This window comes from Amphiprion ocellaris, chromosome 14 (genome assembly GCF_022539595.1).
Source record: "Amphiprion ocellaris isolate individual 3 ecotype Okinawa chromosome 14, ASM2253959v1, whole genome shotgun sequence".
Classification (NCBI taxonomy): Eukaryota; Metazoa; Chordata; class Actinopteri; family Pomacentridae; genus Amphiprion; species Amphiprion ocellaris.
The window spans coordinates 15,561,914-15,582,897 of NC_072779.1; the positions used below are offsets into that span (position 1 = coordinate 15,561,914).

Sequence of the window (20,984 nt, forward strand, 5' to 3'; positions counted from 1 at the left end):
TTAGATAACTGATTTATACCGTCATAATAACGCGGAGCTTTCTGTAACATTAAACACAGCACAGTGTGCGTTCACCGGTATCACGTGACCACACACAAACGAACATACCCAAACTCACAAGTTAAAAACGCGGGAAAATGTCTACGCAACATCCGCTGATTTGCATATATCCCGCCAAGCGGGCGAGCCACGAAGTGTTTACTGCTCAGTCAGCACAGTCAGTCACGATAATCCATCTAACCTAATCTAACTACATACCGCAGCGACTCACAGGTTTATTCCGTAGCTTTATGTGGCACGTGTATGTATATTTTCACTTGTTTAATGTGTCCACTGATTTTTTAAAATGTCTGTTAACATCCATGTCCATGTTTACATACAGATCACAATGAATTATCTTTGATTGCTGTGAAATTGTCCGATTTTAATATAATATTGACAGTAATGTGAAATTTAGGGAAGTGGCAAAAGCTGTGTGCTAAACCTCCACTCTTCTCTTTGTGCAACCATTGCCCTCTAGTGGTGAAATTCACACATGACTCCTTCTCTTCCTTAAAAGTGCAAGGTCATTTGTCTTTGATCACATCCATTAAAATTTGATCTACGTGTCATAGTTACATATTTAGATTTTTCCCCCATGAAAATAAGACATTTCTGCCTTGTATTGTTGTAGTGTAACTTTACACTGTTGCTTCCTCTAGAATGTGCAGCTCTGTCAAGTCCCTGTTTCTATGCTCGCATACCAGCTCACCTACAACTCTAAACACCATAAATCTACTCCATGCTGCACAGTAACAAGCTAAAATATTGGATTATTTCTACTATTGACGTCTGAACCAGAAGAGAGAGTTCCATCCTGCAAGTTGAGAGGATTGGTTCTTTAGGTTTTTTATGCATAAAACCCTGGAAGTCCACATCTGTGTTTTACAGACTGTCATCAGCACACTGCAGTTTCAGGGTGGAGATGACATGCATGGTGTTGACTGCTCATTTTTCTCATGAGTCTTTCACCACGTAAAATAGCACACCTTCAAGACACATTGATCACGGTCAGATATTAAAGCCAACATCTTATTGTATTTTTCATGTGTATACTGTGTATCTGTGCTCTATCTTGGATTCATACCTGAGCCATTATAATCACCATAAATCTATTTTTTAAAAGCCTATTAACTCTGAAAATTCAGTTAAATTAAACTACTTTTGGTTATACACATATTTATCTTGCGGTTTTAAGTAGTTCTCATCAGATCTCATTGAAAAATTCATATAGATCACAACAAATGGAACTAAATAGTTATATAAAGAATATGTCATCTTTATGCACAGGAAGTATATGAGAACGGCAAGGTGTACAAAGGCAAAATAGATGCAGAAGTTTAATTACATACAATTTGTTTTTAAGTCGTGATCCTGCTTGAAAGATCATTTCAAAGAGAAAATCCTCTTTATATATACACAAAAACATCTTCATGTGCTTGAAGGAGTTTTAAAAAATGGACGTCTTTATCTGTCATCATGTGCTTGTTTGCAACAGGACACAACAGGGAACACTTTGAAGCATGGCCTGGAAAACGGTGGAGGTGTGTTCATCAATCACAGAAACAAGATTCAAACTTCATTAAGAACCAAGCATGTTTAAATGTGATCTACCTGGGATAACCTCATTCATTCAGTCCCTTCAAGACATACACAACACAGTAATTTGACTGGTCTGCACCCATGTGAGCAGTCTCACATGGGTGCGGTATTTTTTTAACACTTCATATTATTCATTTCTTTATGTCCCACATTTAACATCACTGGGCATATCTAGCAAAGATTCCAGAAAAAAACAAAAACCTGATTGTCCAATAATGTTTTTAAACTGAGCAGCATGGCTAATTTGCCAATAAATAACATTTTAACAACCAATTTTGCTGTCTTCTCTGAGCATTCCTGCCAAACCTGATTAGCCTTTCCCCCCCTTTAGAAAGTTATAAGATGTTAGTCAGGTTTAGAGCATAAAAACTATCATTTACTCAAGGCAATATATCTAACAATTGACATAACAATGATTTAATGAGGTTTTTCTAATAAACAGCAGAGGGAAACCGACAATGAATAACAGTCAACATCAAGTTAAGGTAAACTAAAAAGGTGTGTAGATACACACTGACTTCTCTTCTTTTTTCAAAAGATAATTTTTAGATGTAACATTTAAAAGCGTGTCTACAATACTTCTGTAGACTTTAGTTGTTATTATGGCACAAACAGTACATTCTGAAAGACAGCTTTCAATAGGAGCGAATAAATTACTACATTTTCTGCAGAAATTTCTAAAAACTGATCAATGGAAATTGTCAGACAACAAATCTCAGTGTCTCCTCTCGTGGACACATGAACAGTACATTGAAAAATAGTTAATTTGGCAAGTTACTTTTAATTTCATTATTTATTCTAGAGATAATGAATTTCAAAAAGATGGAATAAAAGTGTTCCTGACTGTAGCTGTGCCGTCAGCACCGTTTAATCTGGCAGGCTGATGATGATTTGTGGTCACTTCTCCAGGTCCTTGAGTGATATGAAGGTTAACAGCCCCTCCTCCTTCAACATAACAAATAAAATGTGGTCCCTCTGAAAACTCAGTGTACTACGAAAATAAATAAGACACATGAAATATCCTAGTGGAACCTGCTGCATCCTGTAAGATGAAGATGATCCACACTTTACTGTAACCTTACATTCTATGCAATGTAAATAAAATTTTAAAAAGGCTTGTTAAAAATGCTATTTACTCAATGGTATAAATAAAGCAATTAATCCACACTGCCCTGCAGGACAAAGTCTGTTCAGACGCAGCCACCAGGGCCAAGCTGGGGCGAATAACAAAATAATAAATTCCTCTGTCTCTTTACAGCATAGTTTGCTCATCATTGTGAGTTCATCTCTGATCTCTGCGTTGTTACGCCTCCCACGCCATCGCAGTGAAGTCCATGTCCGTGAGCGTGACCGTGAACGGCGTCTCCACTCTCTCAGGCTCCATGCGCTCCGCTGTCCTCCCGCTGGCGCTGTTCAAGTTATTTACCCTCCAGGAATTCAGAGGTCGAATTGCTTTCTGGAAGCGCTGCAGAAAAAAGAAGCCAGACGGTCACAAACCCACACAGGCCGTTTCATTGCATCTACCGTAGAGCCCATTTAAACAGCACTGGCAGCCAGTTTGAGCTATTAGTGTGACTATAGCAGAGGTGTAACTGGACCTCACAGTGACAGAATGACATAGTGGTGATACTGACGTCTTTCAGAGTTCCAGTTTCCCTGCTGATGGCCACAATGGCCCAGATGAGGATCTGCAGGCAGCAGGTGGCTCCCATGCACACTCCCAACGCTTTACCCCACCGCGGATACACGTAATCACCGTAGTGCAGCGATGTGTTGTACATCTCAATGAAGATGTAAGTCAGGATGAACTAGAACAGGAAAAGACACACAGTGAGCAGAGGAGTGTTTCACCTCAACAAACAGACACACAGTGGAACAGAAGAAGAGACAACAGGAAGGTCAGTGTAGAAATGCTGCAGGGGGAACTCAGATTGAATGTCAGTTTCTCCTCTTCAATTACTCAGCTGGGGTGAAGATTCCAGCACAGTTGGCTACTGTAGATTTCAAATGATGTTGTTTTAGTTTCTCTGGACGTTTGTGATCCAAACTCTTCAGTCATGTAACTGGATATTTTCAACTCTCTGGAGCAGCACAGTGTTTCACCCCTCAGCAAAACATTACAATATGGGTACCTTCGAATGGGGAGATCATTTAACCTGCTTCAGGCAACATACATTGAAGAGCAGCAGACATAAGAGGGTGTGATGTAACACGAATTGTGCAAATGATACAAACCAACAATGCTGTAAGTACTTAAGGTGTCATTTTCTTAGTAGTGAAGCTACAGCTAGCAGTGATGGTTATTAGTGATTGGCAAAATAGCCTTACTAATCATTTTTTATGTTTTGCTCCCAATATCACATACGAGACTGCCAGATAAGACATAACAGATCAGTTATAGCTTCTTTTTACATGAAAAATATCACAGAATGTAACAGCATTTACACTAAAGCAGCCTAGTAGTTATTGCATTCCAACACAATCACCTTCAAAAAGCGATAAAACCCTGTCAAATTCACTGCAACAAATTCTAGAAAAGACATTATTGCACAATAAGGATTTATCCACACATGCATTTTCATTTTAAAAACCATAAATTCTGCTACATTTACACCTGGTGTCCACACAACTCCAGGGTATAAGGACTACTAAAATGGAGACTTTTATAAATGTTGCATTTTATTGCATTCTATTGTGTTTAGTCTGAACAGGAGAAGAAACTGACACTATTGGAAACAATGACACAGACATCCATGTTCTCTTTCTGACTGGGCCTGAGAGGTCATTACATTTGTTTCCTGATATGTAACACTCCTGTCAAATGCCCATTTTCCTTCACTTGTCTTGACTACCAGTTCTTAATTCAACATGAATAACAAACTACCTGCATGGACAACTAAGGCCCTGTTGTCTAAGTTAGCAGCTGTCGTGCACTTAAAAAAATTTCTATTTTAAAATGAAAAAATACTAGTTGGATGTATCTTAAGCAGATAGGCAAAAGAAAAGCAATCTTCATAATAAATAGAGCTGAAATCTACAAGCAAATATCCATCATAACATTGATGTGTATACGCACCAGCAGGAGAAATGGAGTACAGAATACCCAGCATGCTTTGAAGTAAAGCAACACTTTACTGCACCAGGGAGGGCAGTGGCAGATCATATCGATAATGTCTTGACAAAACTGGTTGACTCCTAAAAGAAAAGTTCATTAAGAGCTGCATATTATTAAACCTGGAAAACATATGGAAGCCATCAGGAAAACAGAGAATAACACACAATATGTTCGATTTGATATTAAGTAGAATAAAAAGGTGATAAATAAAAAAGAGAGGATGCGATATTTAGAGTGTGAAAAAAGTGCTAATTATGTTTTTACAACGTGTTTTTGGTGAGTGAAACTCATGCAAATGACTGACGTGGTTAGAGGGGTGTGATGTGAGGGATGCGATGGGATACCATAGAAAAAGGAGATGCCAATGCACATGAAGAGGGCGATGATGATGAGGCCGAAACTAGTAGCAAAGGCGTCAATGAGAGTGAACCAGTAAATTCCTCCCTATGAAGACACAGACAGCATGAGAAATGGGAGTCTCAACATACAAAACATGCAGATTCATCATATTATTGCTCATTAAAGACACTCACATTGGTCACTAACAGGAGCCCCATCAGGTAGAAGCAAAAACACAGAGCGCCCAAGAACAAGGACTTGTGCAGTGTGTTCCTTCTGAGCTGTGGAAACTCATCCAGCACGGCCGTAGTGATGCCCTCCATGTTGCCAAACTGGAAGGCAGCAGAGCATGAAGGTATTCCACATTTAGAGGTGGACTCACATGTCTTTATTTCTGCTCATGTCTTTGCGTGGTGTGTAGTCTTACCAGTGTATCGATACCCAGCATAAAGAGCATGAGGAAAAACAGAATGGACCAGAACACTGACCCTGGCAGCAGAGCAAGGGCTTCTGGGTAAGCAACAAAGGCCAATCCAGGACCTGAAGCCACAAAAAGCATGATGTAAGGGATACATTGTTCAAATGTGTTGATATCATGAGCTCTTATTGTCTCCGGCTGAGAAGAACTGGACAAAGATCCACAGGATTACTAAGCAAAATAAGCAGAATGTAGCTACCTGTATCAGCCACCTGTGCAACAGGAACTCCCTTCCTCCAGGCCATGTGACCCAGGATTGAGAAAATAGCAAATCCTGCGAAGAAGCTGGTGCAGCAGTTTCCTGTGGTGATAATCAGAGTGTCCCTGAAATAAAAAGAGCCATGATTATGAGACTGGAGCCTCCATGACTGTAACAACAGACTGAATGAACCAAGGCTACATTTACACTGCAAGCCTTAGTGCCAAATTCAGATTTATTGCTCAGATCTGTTTGTTTGGCTAAGCATATGATTGTATTTTTAAATTATGACCAATATCAGATTTTAGTGTGAGCTGGTCACGGTCCTGAACTGTCCTGAATGCAAACTCTGAAGAAATGGTACTCTAAAGGCTTTTTTATTCAGTGTAATAAAGTTTAAATGCAATGCTATACTATGTATAAAAACAGACAATAGCTCAATCCAATTCAGCCAAAAAGTCCTTGAATTTTTGTCACGAGTGTTGGTCGTAGTCGAGTCAGCCATGGCTTTATGGTTGTGTTGAGGAATGCAGAATTTTTGTCTTTTGCAGAATGTAGTTAGAGAAAAATGCTTTATTTTTGACATAAACATAAAATACAAAAAATAGTGTAGTTTAAGAGCTGTTGGAAAATTGAAAAATTGGTGTTTCTTTCTGTTTTTGTAGTTTCTAGTTGTAATAAGATCTATAATTTTGCCAATTTCTAAAATATGAACAAAACTGCCAGTAGGTTTTAGGGTTCAGGGGGTTAAAACTCTCCTTAAAACTCACATTAATTGTTCGACTGATAGCATTTGTTGAAAACATTTTAACCTCTTGCCAACTTCTGGTTCTTGCATAATTTTTTTAAAATCATGCCTTCATTGTAAAGTCCTTTGTTTTTGAAATGTGCTACAAAATTAAAGTTTATTCATATTATTAAGACGTCACATGTAGCAAGCTGTCATACAGAAGTAAACATAGAGGCCGCTTAAGTCTTCCGTTGCAGTTTCAGCTCTAATTTCTCAAAGGAGTTATGACTCCCACTACCACAGAACTCCAATATGACTGTTCAGATTTAGGTTGCATTACAAAAAAATCGTCCCTGCATCTGATTTAAAACCACACAGGGATGTAGCCAAAATCAGAAAACAAGAAAATCTGATTAGGTGCGATTTGGGCTGATTATACAGAGTCACAAATGAGCAAAGATAATCAGTTTTAGGTCACTTCTGCCTGCAGTCCTAACATAGCCAAACTCACCTGATGACATTGTTGTCGAACTTATTGTAAGAGGCCATAGAAAGCAGCCCTCCAACTCCAATACCTAATGAGTAGAAGATCTGCGAGGCTGCATCATTCCACACCTGCGATATTTCAGAAAGACAAACACGTTGAACAGTGAAAATCTGCATTAATCACTGCATTCATAGACCCGTCTGCCTCATGTGTGCAAGTCGACCTTCAGAAGTACCTGTGCATTGGCTAAGCGACCCCAGTCTGGCGTGAGGTAGAAAGCAACGCCCTGAAGTGAACCCTCCAGTGTGGCGCCTCTGATGATCAGAACAATGAGGACAAAGTATGGGAAGGTAGCTGTAACATAAACCACCTGAAAACACACGCAGCACAGACACACGTTACACCAACGAGATATGGCAGCAAAGGGAACGGGTTGTATGTTTTCTGGGGGAGCTGACAATAACAACATTGTGCTGATTCACCTTGCCGGAACTGCGGATGCCCTTGAGCATACACAGGAAGATGATGATCCAGGCAGCCAGCAGGCACAGCGCCAGTTGCCACCGGACAGGGCCCGGGTCATGAAGGCCCTCGCTGTGTACTACACCCAGCACACGCTCACTACGAGACACACAAGTCACACACAAACATGAAACAGCACTTCTGTGACCACACCCTTCTAGCCAAATTTATTACACACTGTCTGACGCAAATCACACAAGGCATAGCTGCTGGGATTCACAAGTGACCGGGACTGTGCTGTCTTAAGTGTTCAGATGGTTTTCTTTAAAGTCACACACCATAGAAAGTCCTAGTGGATTTGCAAAATGAGCAACATTTTTAGTACTTGCTCTTATAAGGGCAATATTACACCAATAGTAGAGGAAGAATAGTGCATTTACATGTATGTAAATGATTAATGCGTAAGAGTTGCTATCAGCATTAATAATGTACAATTTATGATGTACAGTATGATGTAATACATAGTATACTATCAGTCACACAGCTATACACTTAAATATCACAAATGCTTCTTATTGCTTTATCTATTTAATCTAGAAGGTTATAAAACATCATGAACATGTTGCTCTTTGTAATCAAAATAGAGTGTGGTAGTCACTCACTGTCTGCTTTAAGATAAGAGTTCATTTAATTGGCCGTTAAATCATTTTTCTGCTGTTGTTACAAAACATCACAATGATTTATACATAAAAATGAAAGCCGTATGTACTAAGTAAGCGTTGTACACTACAATAGATGATATTTCATCATATAAGTTGTTTCCAGGAAGTCTTGTGTCATATTAGCTGAAAAACAGCTTGAAGTGTTCAATCATGTAAACAAGTACTGGAGCACGCTTTGTGTGCGCCTTTTAACAAATATGTCATGAAGACAAAAGTATTTGCCTTGAAATATAACTTTTTTTAATATAAAAAAGCATACATTTAGTATGAAGATGTACAAGTATACAGAGCATATGAAGATAAGATAAACTTTATTGATCCCACAGTGGGGAAAGTTCACTGTTACAGCAGCTCCAAGGAGAAGAAATTTAAAGATGCCCAAAGCAATAAAACAATTTATATAATTTATGCCAATTTTCTCCAATAGTCTATACAAAGCAAGCTAGATGCATTTAAGTACAAACAAACCACTTACTTCCAGAAAAACTCTGTGGGGCTGAGGGTTTTAGCAGTGGAGCTGTTGCTGGCGGTCCTGTTACCACAGAGAGCTAAGTTGGCTACAGCGTCACATGACCAGGGCAGGGGGCTCTGGAACGAGCTGCCCAGATAGTAAAACGTCCACGCTATGATGACGTTATAGTACAGACACACCAACGTGGACACACACAGCATGCCAATGCCAATACCTACGTAAAAAGACAAAATAGAGGGCGTTAGGATGCACAGTATTGTATGAGGCATATGGTGTAAGATATCAGGTGGATCATATTTCAGGTAGATGTGAATCCTATGTTACATAAAGTGGTAGTTGTACTTACGGAAACATGAAATATGTACATTTAATGAACATTTCAGAGAGCATTGAACCTTGATCACACCATTTCAGACACTTAGAATTGGGCTTGGTCACCAGAACTATTTACTTCTTTTGCATTCACTTTCCTAACTCTCTTTATTCAACTGGTTAAGTTGCTGCTATTTCCACTTAAGAATAGAAACTGCCCTTACACAACAAACGTTTTTGGCTTTAAGACATTGCTACAGGTTTCCTTATCAGATGTTTATATTCAGCCGCCGAGTTACAGAGCTGTCAGGAATCTTTAGGGTTAGCCACATGACATAGAGTAGTGACGTGACAAGCTGATGTGAGTCAGCAGCCGGTTAATTTCCAAGGCTTGGCTGTATAATGTGGACTGACTGGTGGCACAGGCATTCTGACGTCAACTTGAGTTGCCGCTCGCACAGATCATTAGGTATGGTTCAGTGGAAGCTCCAGTTTAGAAAAGCAATTAAAAGCAAAGTAGAGTGTGCAAAGTATCCCCAGAGTATTTTTTGTCCTATTTGTTTAACCCCTTGACACCTGAATTTATTCACAATTATATAAAAAAAATTATTATTTGTGTTTTGTGCTCTCAAGCTGTTGCAAAATTAAGTGGAGATTGTTAAGTTGTCTATAGCACACAGAACAAATAAATAATAATAACAGATATAGAATAATTTAGGTCCCACTCTGACCGGTCCTACAAGAAACCAGTGCTTACAAAAGGTTCCTAGGTATGTATTGAATATGCACAAACCAGCATTGGGGGAATGCATACATTATCTCGGCTGCAGTCTGAATGCAAGCGGTATGACACAAATTCGCGATGATCAGCATTAAGGGGTTAAAGTCTCTTCCCGTCCCAAGAACAATCAATAAGTCAAGTGCTTTGATAGCTAGACAAAAGAAATCTGTTCTCTGTGGCAGTACAGGCCTAGAAAAAGGCAGCCAATCACTGCATTTGTCTGTATGGGATGACTTGATGATCAGCTTGAACACACTGCGCCTGTAGCCTTAAATGTCACTGAAGTCTTGCACAAGTCAACATGCTGCTAGATTTGACCAGATAGCACAAGAATGACAGCCACATTTCACAGTTCCACCTAAACCTGCAACATCTTGCACTGCTGATAAGCATGCCAGATGATCACTTGTTTCTGTATCTGTTTCATTATGGTATGCTAACATGTATCCATGTATATGTTTGCAACTTGTCTGCATTCTAGCCGAGCTGTGAGAAACTGCAGCTTGCTAATTTATCTTTTGAAATTTTCTATTGGTTTTGAATAATTGTGTTCATACATTTTGGAGGACTGACTTCAGTCCTGAAAGGGATTTTACTTTGGTTGGATACTTTCACGCTTCCTCTTGCTGTATACACTAGTTTTAGGTCACCATGTGGACACAATTATCTGTAAACATTTCTACAGTCACATCACTGAATTACAGTTTATGCAAGTGTGTAACTACTGGACTAAAAGGAGTGATGGAGGAGGTCATTACCTTTGAGCAGAGGGCAGCATTTCCACACAGTGATCGGGCCAGCTGCTCCATACTGGCCTAAACTCAGCTCCATGAGGAAGAGTGGAACTCCCGTAACAAAGAGCATGATGAAGTAGGGGATGAGGAACACACCTGAGAAGATTAGAAACACATCATCTGTAGTCGGGGGTAGAGGGGGCAGAAATCCGCTACAATTACATGTTTTGTGCATGCAGACAACCTGCAGAGGCAGGTTAACTCATATAACTGCTTTCTAGAGGGCAGCTTTACTGATGATGTTCTTCAGCTTTACTGTTAGTCAAGCTATGACATGTTTGATTTCAGAAAAAAATGGATAGCACATAAAGCTGCATGTCTGGTGTGTAATCAGGGGAAAACACTGCCTCTATTTTGAGGATTAGGAAATGCTTTGTGCTCCAGCTGCCAGTCCCAGAGGCCTCCATGGAGAGCTCTGCACTGAGTGTGCAAAATAAGCCAGAACGATCAGGAAGACAGTACACACCCAAAGGCAGAGCAAAGAGTGCCTCGTGTCCAAACGGGTGTGACAAATCCTACCAGACACACACCCAGGCATCAAACGCATTTAAGGCTTCAGAGGGCGGCGAGCACGTTTAAAGACCGCTCACCTCCTCCATTGCGATAACAAAGATACGGGAACCGCCACACGTTCCCCAGTCCCACGCAGTATCCGATGCAGGAGAGCAGGAACTCGTACTTTCCACCCCACTGCTCCCTCGGTGCAGTCGCAGGTGCAGGACTCTGGGCTCGACATTCAAGCTGTGGTTGTGGTGAAGGTGTAGTTGCCGGACTGTGGCCATTCTGGGTGACAGTATGTCCATTCACATGTACTGAATTCTGAAAAACACAAAAATAGATTGTTAAGACACTTATTTTACACTAAAACAGTGACACAGATACCAATACAAATCTAGAAATCTGGACCTCTCCCCTTCATTTTTTCATAATACAGCTGATAAATGTGAATTACATAAAATAGCGGGAAACAATTTGTCAAGCAACAGAATATTAATCAATGACAGCTTTAAAAATTCATTATTTTTAGGTACTATGCCAATTATAACACAGAGTATCTGCTGGTTACGGTTCAGAGGTACAGTGACATATACAAACTACATAAGGTTTAGCTTTTAGATAAAGTTTCTCAGGTAATAAAAAACACCAACTGTTTCTTCCTCTTCCTTCCTGCAGCTCATCACCTCCGAACAAGAGAGGAACTATTTCTGATGTCAGGTCACAGGGAGGAAGTTTAGTGAAGAGAACAGCAGAGCGGCTGCTTCACATGCTGTTACTGTCATTATTTTATTGCTTTTCTCATGCACTCAATGCAATGTCCATAGTTTCCCTAAACTTAAATTCAAAAATTTGAGTCCAAAATACAATGACATGCTTTCTATAACTTGGTTTAACACGTGCAGAATCTACTGTATAATATGCTAACATGGTGTCACAATATGATGTAGGAGGTTGAGGTACACAATGTTTATGTGTTGATATGAGAACAATAAGGGAAGTGTATAAAACACAGCAGAAGATTGAACAAACAGCTTTAAAGGCAGCACTAAAAGAGGAAGCAAGGAGTTATTTAGCCTGGCCAATTATTCAATCCAATATTTAGTATTCTTTTGATTATCAGCATTGTGTATTTCAAACAATTCCCAATAAATTAAATTAGAAATGTGCTACTTTGTCTCTGATGCAGCTCTGTGGTCAATGTCCCACCCACAGCACCATCTGATTGGTTAAACATCGTAGGCAATATCAAGTTTGAAGGATAAATGTAGGAAATTTAGCGTTTAATTAAAGACATTTAGAAGATAAATAAATAATACTTTTCACTGAGATTGTAATTTTTAATGCACCTGTATATCGAGTGTATCAGTCTCCTTGATTACTAATAATCAACATTTGCCCTGATGAAAACATTTTAGTCAACCCCCAGAGTAAAGCTAAGCAACTTCATTATTATCATTATCAGCTACATCACTATGGACACGAGAAATTGTCAATATTGATTCAGTTGCAGATTACTTTTATCTTTAATTTATTAATAGTTAAACCCACACACTTCTTAGCAAAAACATCACATCCTCGCTGTGAAAGTTGCTGATGCGTTGGCATTTTTGTTTATAAACTCAGTGAACTTTCTACAACTGAAAATAAGAATAAACAGATGACTGTATGCAGTGACAACACGAGAAAAGCAGCCACAAAGCAACAGGTTGCAGGAAAACAGCAACTGTTTTCACTTTTCAGATCATGTTGACTGTATCATAAAAGTTGAACAGTCACCTCCATTTTGAGAAAACTTTGTGTAAACACATCTGTGGAGTGATCAGAGGCCGAGGCCCTTCTTTATCTCTGCGGGCTACAGAGCGTCTGTTCCTGTGTGGCTGAGCTGCAGTAATGTGGACGGACAGGTTGGACCACTTCACACAAACACGTTTAATTTGACCCACAACGCCTAGAAGAGCCCGGCAAATCAACTCAAACGGCTCGTATCAAGCATCCACATTGATTTTAGAGCTTAACCAGCCTCTTAACCCCTCACAGAGCGGTGTTTAATGTGGAGGATAACCAGGCTCCGGTCCTACCTGCTCGGCGGCGGCTCTGCTGTTTCCTCCTGCGGGGCTCCCGGCTGCTGCTTTGCCGCTTTTGTCCTGCATTTCCTCCCCCGGCAAAGGCGGTGGTTCACTGTCTGGTTGGTCGCTCGTTAATCCACATTTTAAACAGGAGAGAGTTCTTGAAAGTGTGTCATTTTGGTGAAGTTTTGGAGAAGAAGTGGGGGTCGGTCGGACGGACGGACGGAGGCTCAGCAGGGAGACAGGCGGCGAGGAGGAGGCCGGTGGGCGGTGAGGTGAAGGGCGCAGGTGCAGCTCTGAGCCGGAGGAGGAGAAGAAGACACCTCCTCCTCTGTAACACCAACACTGGGAGGGGTTGGTTAGTCCAAGGATGTCTGGCACGGTAACCTGATGGCTGACAAACTTTATCACAAGACTACTTATGTAATTATAAATTTAAGATAAGATAAAGTAAATAAGTTAAGACAGAATTGTATTGATCCCAAAGGAAATTCTGGCGTCAGATGTTACTTAGAATAAATGACAACATGAGAATAAATACAGCACCTAATAAAAATGCAATAAGATACTGAAAACTGTGACTAAACAATTCATGCTTGATCTTACAACAGCGCCACAAGCCCATTGACTCCTTAATGTGGCTGAAAGTGGAACTGCAAGATCTGTCCCATTTCTCTAATGATGTCTTTACTCTGAAAATGATTGGATGTGTGACCATTGTTGGTCCATTTTTTTTTCTATAATTCATTTATATTAATTAAATGGATGGAAAAGAGGCAGTACCCTATTTTCACTGGGTGCCAGTTAATCAGATCAGTGGCCTGCTGGAGTCAGGAAACAATTAACTTATAAAGTCTGAAAGCACGCCAGCCTGGCTTTGCTCCAAATTCAAAACTGTACTTCTCCTATTCTATACTTCTTCTACTATTCTTGACTTGCAAAGCTGATCAGTGTCTTCTTGATTGTTTAATCCACACAAAAACAGAAATATAAAACATTTCAGTATGGGCAATTTTTGGAACTATTTGGTGACAAACGGCTTTTGTGGTGATGCTCCACTGATGACATTCTAAACACCAAATACTGTGTTGAACCACACCCAGGTGTGGTCAGAGGTTCAGGAGACTTGCTACGTTTCAACACAGTAAATTTTTCCTTTTAACGCAGCTAAATTCTCACATAGAGTGGAGTTACTCCAAAAACTACACTTTTAATGGACTTCTGGGTGTGTGATTTCAGAGTTTGGTCAAGTTTTTCTAATTTTCCTACCTGTGCATGTATACCGATTAGTCATGACATTAGAACCACTGACCGATGAAGTGAATAACATTGATCCATTTGTCACAATGCATTGTTCAGCTGGGAAACCTTAGGTCCTGCCATTCACGTGGATATTACCTTGATACAGAGCAAACACCTAAATACTGTCGCAGATCAAGCACACCCCTCATGGCAACAGCAGTATCGGTTGTCCCCAGGAGGACAATGCATCCTGCCACACCTTGAAACTGATCTGGAACAGCGCGAGGAGCATGATGAAGAGCCCACTTCCAGATTCTCATCCAATTGAGCAGCTGTGGGAAGACGCCTGATTTATGGAGGCCCACACTGCAACCCACAGGACCCAAAGGATCCACTGCTAACATCCTGGTGCCCCAAAGGCCCAGACATGTTCTGGCACCAGCAGGGGCCTCACATGATACAATATTAAGCAGAAGGTTTAGTAATGTGGCAGTGTAAATCTGATATTAAACATAATTGTGCAGATCTATCAATTGTGCAATATTATCCAGCTTTTTCACAGTAAAATATTGACAATGCACCTTCTTGCTTCTTATCGTTCGTAAGATTTGGTGAGATTTCTGGTAAAGTTATGATCCCAGAAAGACATGTATCTGTAACTGACAGTTAATATTTAAAAGAAAAAGCAAAGCAGCAGTTTGTCTCTGGGGTTTAGGTGAGAAAGTGGGAGAGTTTTAGGTTTCACATGTCTGACAGAGAGGCTGTAAATCTTGGTGTTAATCTGCCTCTGCGTGCAGGAGAGAGAGAGAAGCTGCATCTGACCACACTGCTCAGCACGACTTCCTCAAGTGTGATGAATGAGTCGGGTACTTTTAAAGAACAGCCAACCACAAACATTCAGCATATATATTAGTAATATAGAGGAGAAAACGTGTCTCATTTACCAGTTAGCACTCCTAGATGGTTGAATAGCAATATGACATACTGTTAAAATAGCCAACAAGTGTGTCTATTACCGTCACTAGTCTACAGATGTAGATATTTTAGTCTTGATGGTGTGATGTTGAGTGGCTCTTTTTATTCCTTCGCAGCAACTTGTGCACTCTTTAATCCACATAAGCTCATGAGTCTTCTCTAAATCCATCCAATCTGTTGTGTGTCTATACTTAACAGCCCTACTCAACAAATCTGGGTCAATAGAAGGTATGGTAAAGCTACGGTTGCTGCATGTGAAGAGCAAAATAACCATCGCATTGGTTTAAAATCAGCCTGATTAGGTCAGATTCTGGCTTGGCAACATCTACTCATCACGGAGGAGTGAGATGGAATGAAGCAAAAGTGGACAAAAGCTGGAAGACGTGACAAAGTTTGAGGATTTTAACCGAGATAATGGAACTCCAAGGCCAAGTGACGAGCGACTGGAGCTGTTATTTTTGCAATCAGCCACCGGTGGAGTTTGACACGAGCGTAAACCATCTTTTCTGCAGTAAGTTGAGTAGCAGCTGTGTGCAGCTGGAGGGCAGTTCAGACGCATACTGCAACATCTGGACTGATGCTGAACCAACAAGATTCAAGAGTTGTAATAATCGGTCATTTGCCATGGATGCTAGAATAAGACTGGACAATCTGAAGGCTGGATGTAATTCACTGTCACCTTGTTGTGCCTCAGACAGAGTGTTGTACAGTTTTAGAGGTGAAAAAGACCTCATGGACAGTGAGGAGACACAGGAGGAACAGTCTGCTTTGGACTTGGTAGAGATCCTTGATATAGAGGACGATGTTCAGGATGAAGAGAGCTGGTAGGTGCCATCAGACCTTCAGTATTATTCTTTGATTGTATGGCTTGTAGAGTAGAAGTATTTCATTTTTGCTCGAATTTTGTGATTTTACATATGGAAGACATAATGATAAACTCACAAAAGTGTATAATTAGCTGTGTGTTCCAAGTTATACACTTTAAAAGATGCTGTTCAGGAAAGCTAGTTTCTCAATCTGACCAGTATTTCACATTAGAAGTCCTCTGAACAGCTCTGCTCTTTAGCAGGAGTCAGATATGTCTCTCTCATCACAGGTTATATGAGTCTCCAAAGAAGCAGTCAATTGTGGAGAATAAGGAGTCTGCTCTCAGATGGTGTCGACACGTCTTTGATAACCCCAGTCCTGAGATGGAGGCTGCATGTCGTGTACTGATGAACGTGCTGGATCAAAGTAAGCACAGATTCACTCATTATGCTGCAAATATTCTTGAACATACATTTCAGAATAATGAATTTGATCTCTTTATTGTCAGGAACAAGCCATCCCTTCTACCGACGTCCTGCAGTTTTACATCATGCTGCCAGTGTCTCTGAGGACTCCTCATCTATCAGCACAACACACAACACTTCTGACATTTTAGGTAATATCATAATCAAAGGCTCAACAACTTATTTTTATACACATTACTCTGAGATATAACTGTTAAACCTTTGTTAATTACAGAAAAACATTAGTCAGCATGTAGAAATAGCAGATTAAGGGCAAATTCTTTTCTACAGATAGAGAGTTTTTACAGTCCAGTCCAGAACTATTTGAACAATTACCTGTTTTAGTCAGTCTGAAATAAAGTAATGGATACTGCAATACAAGTTTCAGCTTTAATTTGAGGTCTACTTATTTATAATTTTTTATGTTAGCAACCTTAATGTTTCTCAAACAGATGTGTCATGTCAGTGTTCATGCAGCAAAGAGCAAAGAGAATACACAGGAAATAAGAAAAAATATCAAATTCAGTTGGTTTGCAGAAAAGAAGCAGCTGAGTACTTTCTAAAAGAAAAAAAAACAGCAGATGCAGACAGGAAATCAAAATTCACAAGTCAGAATCTACTCAATATAGGTAAACATGTTTCTTTTCAACACCAAAGAGATGACTTCATGAGCACAACATCAAAGAACTCATTGCTTAGTGCAAACCCTCGGTCAGACCTAGAAAATGAAAGGCCATGACACTGTTCACAGAAACCTACAAAACGAAACCAGCGAAATTCTATGACTGAGGAAACAAAAATCCACCTTTATCTTGATGGAAAGATGACAGTGTGGAGACAACAAGGACAAGCTTATCTGTCAAATGTGGTTATGGAGCTGCAAACTGGCGCTTATTGGTGATTTCACTAGATAACAGTTCATCATTCAACAGAACGATGATTCTGAACATTAGCTTAAGCAACCAAAGAGCTTTTCAGGGCAAAGAATTAGAATAATTTTGACTGCCTGAGTTAAATTGCCTGATCTCTGTCTGACTGAGATGCATTCCACTGCAGACAGACAAGCAAAACTGAAGGTTGCAGCAGTAAAAGGAACCAGGAAGATGCAGCACTTGAAGGACTTGAAGGACTATGTCTATCTGTTGAAGACTTCAGGCAGATGTTGATAACTTTAAATGAATATTAAATGATGCAGTGATTTAGTTTGACTCTCTGTGTGTCTACTTTTGACATCCTAAACTTTGGGTACCAGTTCTCTCTTCATTAACACAAAATGACTGAAATAAAAGCACATACTCATGTACTATCTATTATGTCATGTCTTGCTTTATCAACAGATCACAATGAGCTGAATATCCTCAATGACTCCATAACCACAAGCTACAGACTCCAGGACATTACAGATGTCCACATTATGGCCCGGATACAGGAAGCCAGTGAGTATAGAATAGCATTTTGATTGTTTGAGTGTACACTGCTCAATCAGTGAAGGTTGGATTGCAATATTAACTTTGGTCCATATTGTTTTTCAGGTTTACGTCAGGACTACATTTCCATGCCTGCCACTGCTTCACCTAAAAGGAGCACCGAGTCTCCAGTGATGTTTTCTTCTGGTTTTAACACCACAGCTGAAAAGACTGACGACTTTACTCCACGACATAAAACCGAGGCTTCACCTTCCCCTTGCTGGCAGTCCGGTGTACCGTCGCACAGCTCTTCCCCCTACCAGTCAGCAGCCACAGCGGCTATGCAGGGCTGCCAAAGTCCCAGACTGACCAGACTTCACCAGCAAGTCACCCAGTTCAAGCTGCTGAAACTGGCTCAGAATCAAGGTACACAGAGAATGGACTAAGATGGTCCTCAGTCTTCTTGTGTGATTAAAGGATCTCCGTGAGATTTTCTGCATGGTGGTGAGATCTCATGAAATTACTCACAGACTGTATACGAGTGCCACTTTAGGCAATTTGGTGGGAATTTTTTAAGGATCTGAACATTCATCTTACAAAAACATGATCTCACCACTCTCATAAAAAGAGAAATTTCTGTTCATCACTATTTCTTTTTTAGATAGACACTGAGAGAAAAAAAAGACAAGGAAAACACAAAATACTTAAAGACGAAGTAACAAAATAATTCATATTTTTATAGATGGTAATGTTACATATAGATGTTACATCGGAAAAGTTCAGACATTTCTGGATTCCTTTGAGAATCATCTCTCTGAATGTGCAGCACATCAGCAGATACTAGCTTTGATGAACTACATATGAACCCATTCCATGTTTTTTACAGCATCACCAGGCAGGACAAGGTCACCTCTGCGGACCAGCCTCCGTTCCCTGCAGGCTGTCAGGAACAGCAGAAGCCTGGAGACAGATGACTCCCAACCTGCTGACCAAATCACTCACCCTTCAACAGGTTTAGATCTCACACAGCTAAATTCAGATTTACATTTCATTTCTCTGTGTCTTTAACTGCATTTGATCAATACAAGGAAACACTCTCTGTTTTCCAGGTACCTCATCGACCAGAATGGGGTCAAGCTACTGGTCTACATCACGCTCTCCTGCACCTCTGAATACCAAAAACTCAATGAGAGACTCATCAGTGCGGACGGCAGTCATCAAGAAACTGCAAAGATCTCAGTCTCTGAGCCCCTGCAGGATCCCTCACCCTGCCAAGGGATACCTGTCCGTTCACAGACAAGTTTTTGCCTCACCAGAGAGGCCGGCCAGTGCAGCTTGGTCGAGAAATTTACCATCCATTCGTAGGTGAAAGACTTCATCAGTAGAGTAACACTGAGGGAGAATGAAAACATAAATAGCTTGTAATGATTTGCTCATATGGTTGACAAGCCTGCATATTTACAGAACTATCTCTAGATTGTAAACAAATTAGTGCTTGTATTAGAAACTTTTATGTTGTGGTATGTTGTTCTGGGCAGAGATAATGTACGTGCTGTGTCTGCATGAAGTTTTTATATTGGGTCACATTCCACCGAAACAACCTGAAGGAAGGAATGCAAGAATGTGCACGACAATGCTGTGAGCAAAACCTGACAGGAGCAACTAAAGTGCTCAGGTTGTGTTGTTCTAAAGACTTAAATCATGTTGACTGTTGTAAAAATACAGTGTTCAAGTTAAATGAATGTAGAAATGTCAGGATGATACTGACAAATTCACCCATCTGAGACCTCCTCAAAATAATTAAAGTGAATCAAACAAGCTGTATTCTAAGTAGTTTTGCGAGTATGCTGCCATGCATGCTGCATGAGATTAATTAATTGCTGACATTGAACAGTTTATGCTTGAATAGGAAGTGATTCATATAGAATTTATGACTGATTTGAGTGTGGAAGTACAGTCAAACTTCACTTTAGTGTGGGCGACTACAGAATGAGCTACCTTCTGCAGAGCTGTCGCAACAGGAAGTGAGCAGTTTGCCATCATGTTAGAGAAGCTAAATAGGTGAAGTCTGCATAAAAGGAAGTGTCATTACTAGGAAACAGAGGTGTGGGTTTGGTGTGGCTCTTTCTTAAAAGGTATTAAATGTCATATAATACTTCAGTGGTGGCCACATTTTGTTGATGTTTTTGTGTTGACAACTGTATTTCTTTTACACTTTTCAAGACCACTTGAATACACCTTAAAGACCAATCTGAGTGCATCTAATAGTCCTTGAATCATCTGCTGAGGGGATTAGAAAGCACAAATCTAGAACTCTCAGGGAAGCTGCACTTCTTCTGTGTTCTAGCATGTCACCTGAAGCCCAGTGCTGTTTACACTGCTGTGGTTCTTAACCTTTCTTTCATTAATAACAAATCTATTGACAGTCCACTTCTGTTCATATTTCTTTGATCTCTTGTTTGCTTCTTGGTTTGAATGGGATCCATTGACATCCATTAGCAACAGATGACAGAGTTAAGGAACAAAGTCACTGTGTAAATGTTTATCATGGGAACATGGTGAGGAAACACTCAAGTCAGTTCAGACTTTTGTGGAACAAAGACGTTCAATAGTTTGTTTGCTGGAACAGTTTGGTGTTGGAGTACCCTCTGCTGTTAGATTGTGTTTATGAACATGATTTACTGACTGAACCACAGACACAAAAAAATCTCCATAAACACCAAGATTTGGATACCTAGAAGTGAACATTTAAAATTAAAGATTAAAATTAAGATTAAAAAATAATTGGCAGACTAGTCTGAGCCAGCATCCCTTATCTGAACACTTAATTTTACTGATTATTTATCAAAATACACCCAGTGAATTTCAACCAGTGACCAGCCGATTAAGTAAAATCTATTGTTCTCTACCTCAGCTGTATTTCTTTATGTAGCTCCTTAGGAAATATTATGTCAATAATGGAAGGTGAACTGCACAGATCTGAATCCCTCTGAT

At 40.1% G+C, this 20,984-nt stretch overlaps 2 protein-coding genes across 2 annotated transcripts; one reads left to right on the top strand and one right to left on the bottom strand.

Moving 5' to 3' along the window:
- Positions 1-1,353: 1,353 nt before the first annotated feature.
- slc6a7 (solute carrier family 6 member 7) lies at positions 1,354-13,354 on the bottom strand. Its single transcript, XM_023284005.3, has 14 exons — positions 13,109-13,354; positions 11,123-11,351; positions 10,497-10,628; positions 8,649-8,859; positions 7,472-7,610; positions 7,225-7,359; positions 7,014-7,117; positions 5,773-5,897; positions 5,523-5,635; positions 5,290-5,427; positions 5,101-5,200; positions 4,718-4,836; positions 3,276-3,449; positions 1,354-3,106 (listed from the first exon to the last, which is right to left on the bottom strand). Exons 1-14 carry the CDS (start codon positions 13,178-13,180, stop codon positions 2,945-2,947), a joined length of 1,953 nt encoding a protein of 650 aa, XP_023139773.2. The 5' UTR covers positions 13,181-13,354; the 3' UTR covers positions 1,354-2,944.
- A 168-nt stretch (positions 13,355-13,522) lies between these two features.
- On the top strand, positions 13,523-20,435 carry LOC118471237 (SLAIN motif-containing protein-like). The gene is made up of 7 exons (XM_035954545.2): positions 13,523-16,137; positions 16,410-16,546; positions 16,629-16,736; positions 17,922-18,020; positions 18,117-18,416; positions 18,877-19,002; positions 19,100-20,435. The coding sequence occupies exons 1-7, from the start codon at positions 15,728-15,730 to the stop codon at positions 19,357-19,359; spliced, it is 1,440 nt and encodes a 479-aa protein (XP_035810438.2). The 5' UTR covers positions 13,523-15,727; the 3' UTR covers positions 19,360-20,435.
- Positions 20,436-20,984: the final 549 nt, after the last annotated feature.

Coding starts and splice junctions, on each gene's coding strand:
- slc6a7 (XM_023284005.3), bottom strand. CDS start 13,180: ATGCAGGACAAAAGCGGCAAAGCAGCAGCCGGGAGCCCCGCAGGAGGA. Junction 10,629..11,122: donor TTGTTATCGCAATGGAGGAG/GTGAGCGGTCTT, acceptor TAATCTTCTCAG/GTGTGTTCCTCATCCCCTAC. Junction 7,360..7,471: donor GCATCCGCAGTTCCGGCAAG/GTGAATCAGCAC, acceptor GTGTGTTTTCAG/GTGGTTTATGTTACAGCTAC.
- LOC118471237 (XM_035954545.2), top strand. CDS start 15,728: ATGGAACTCCAAGGCCAAGTGACGAGCGACTGGAGCTGTTATTTTTGC. Junction 16,547..16,628: donor GATGAACGTGCTGGATCAAA/GTAAGCACAGAT, acceptor CTTTATTGTCAG/GAACAAGCCATCCCTTCTAC. Junction 18,021..18,116: donor GGCCCGGATACAGGAAGCCA/GTGAGTATAGAA, acceptor ATTGTTTTTCAG/GTTTACGTCAGGACTACATT.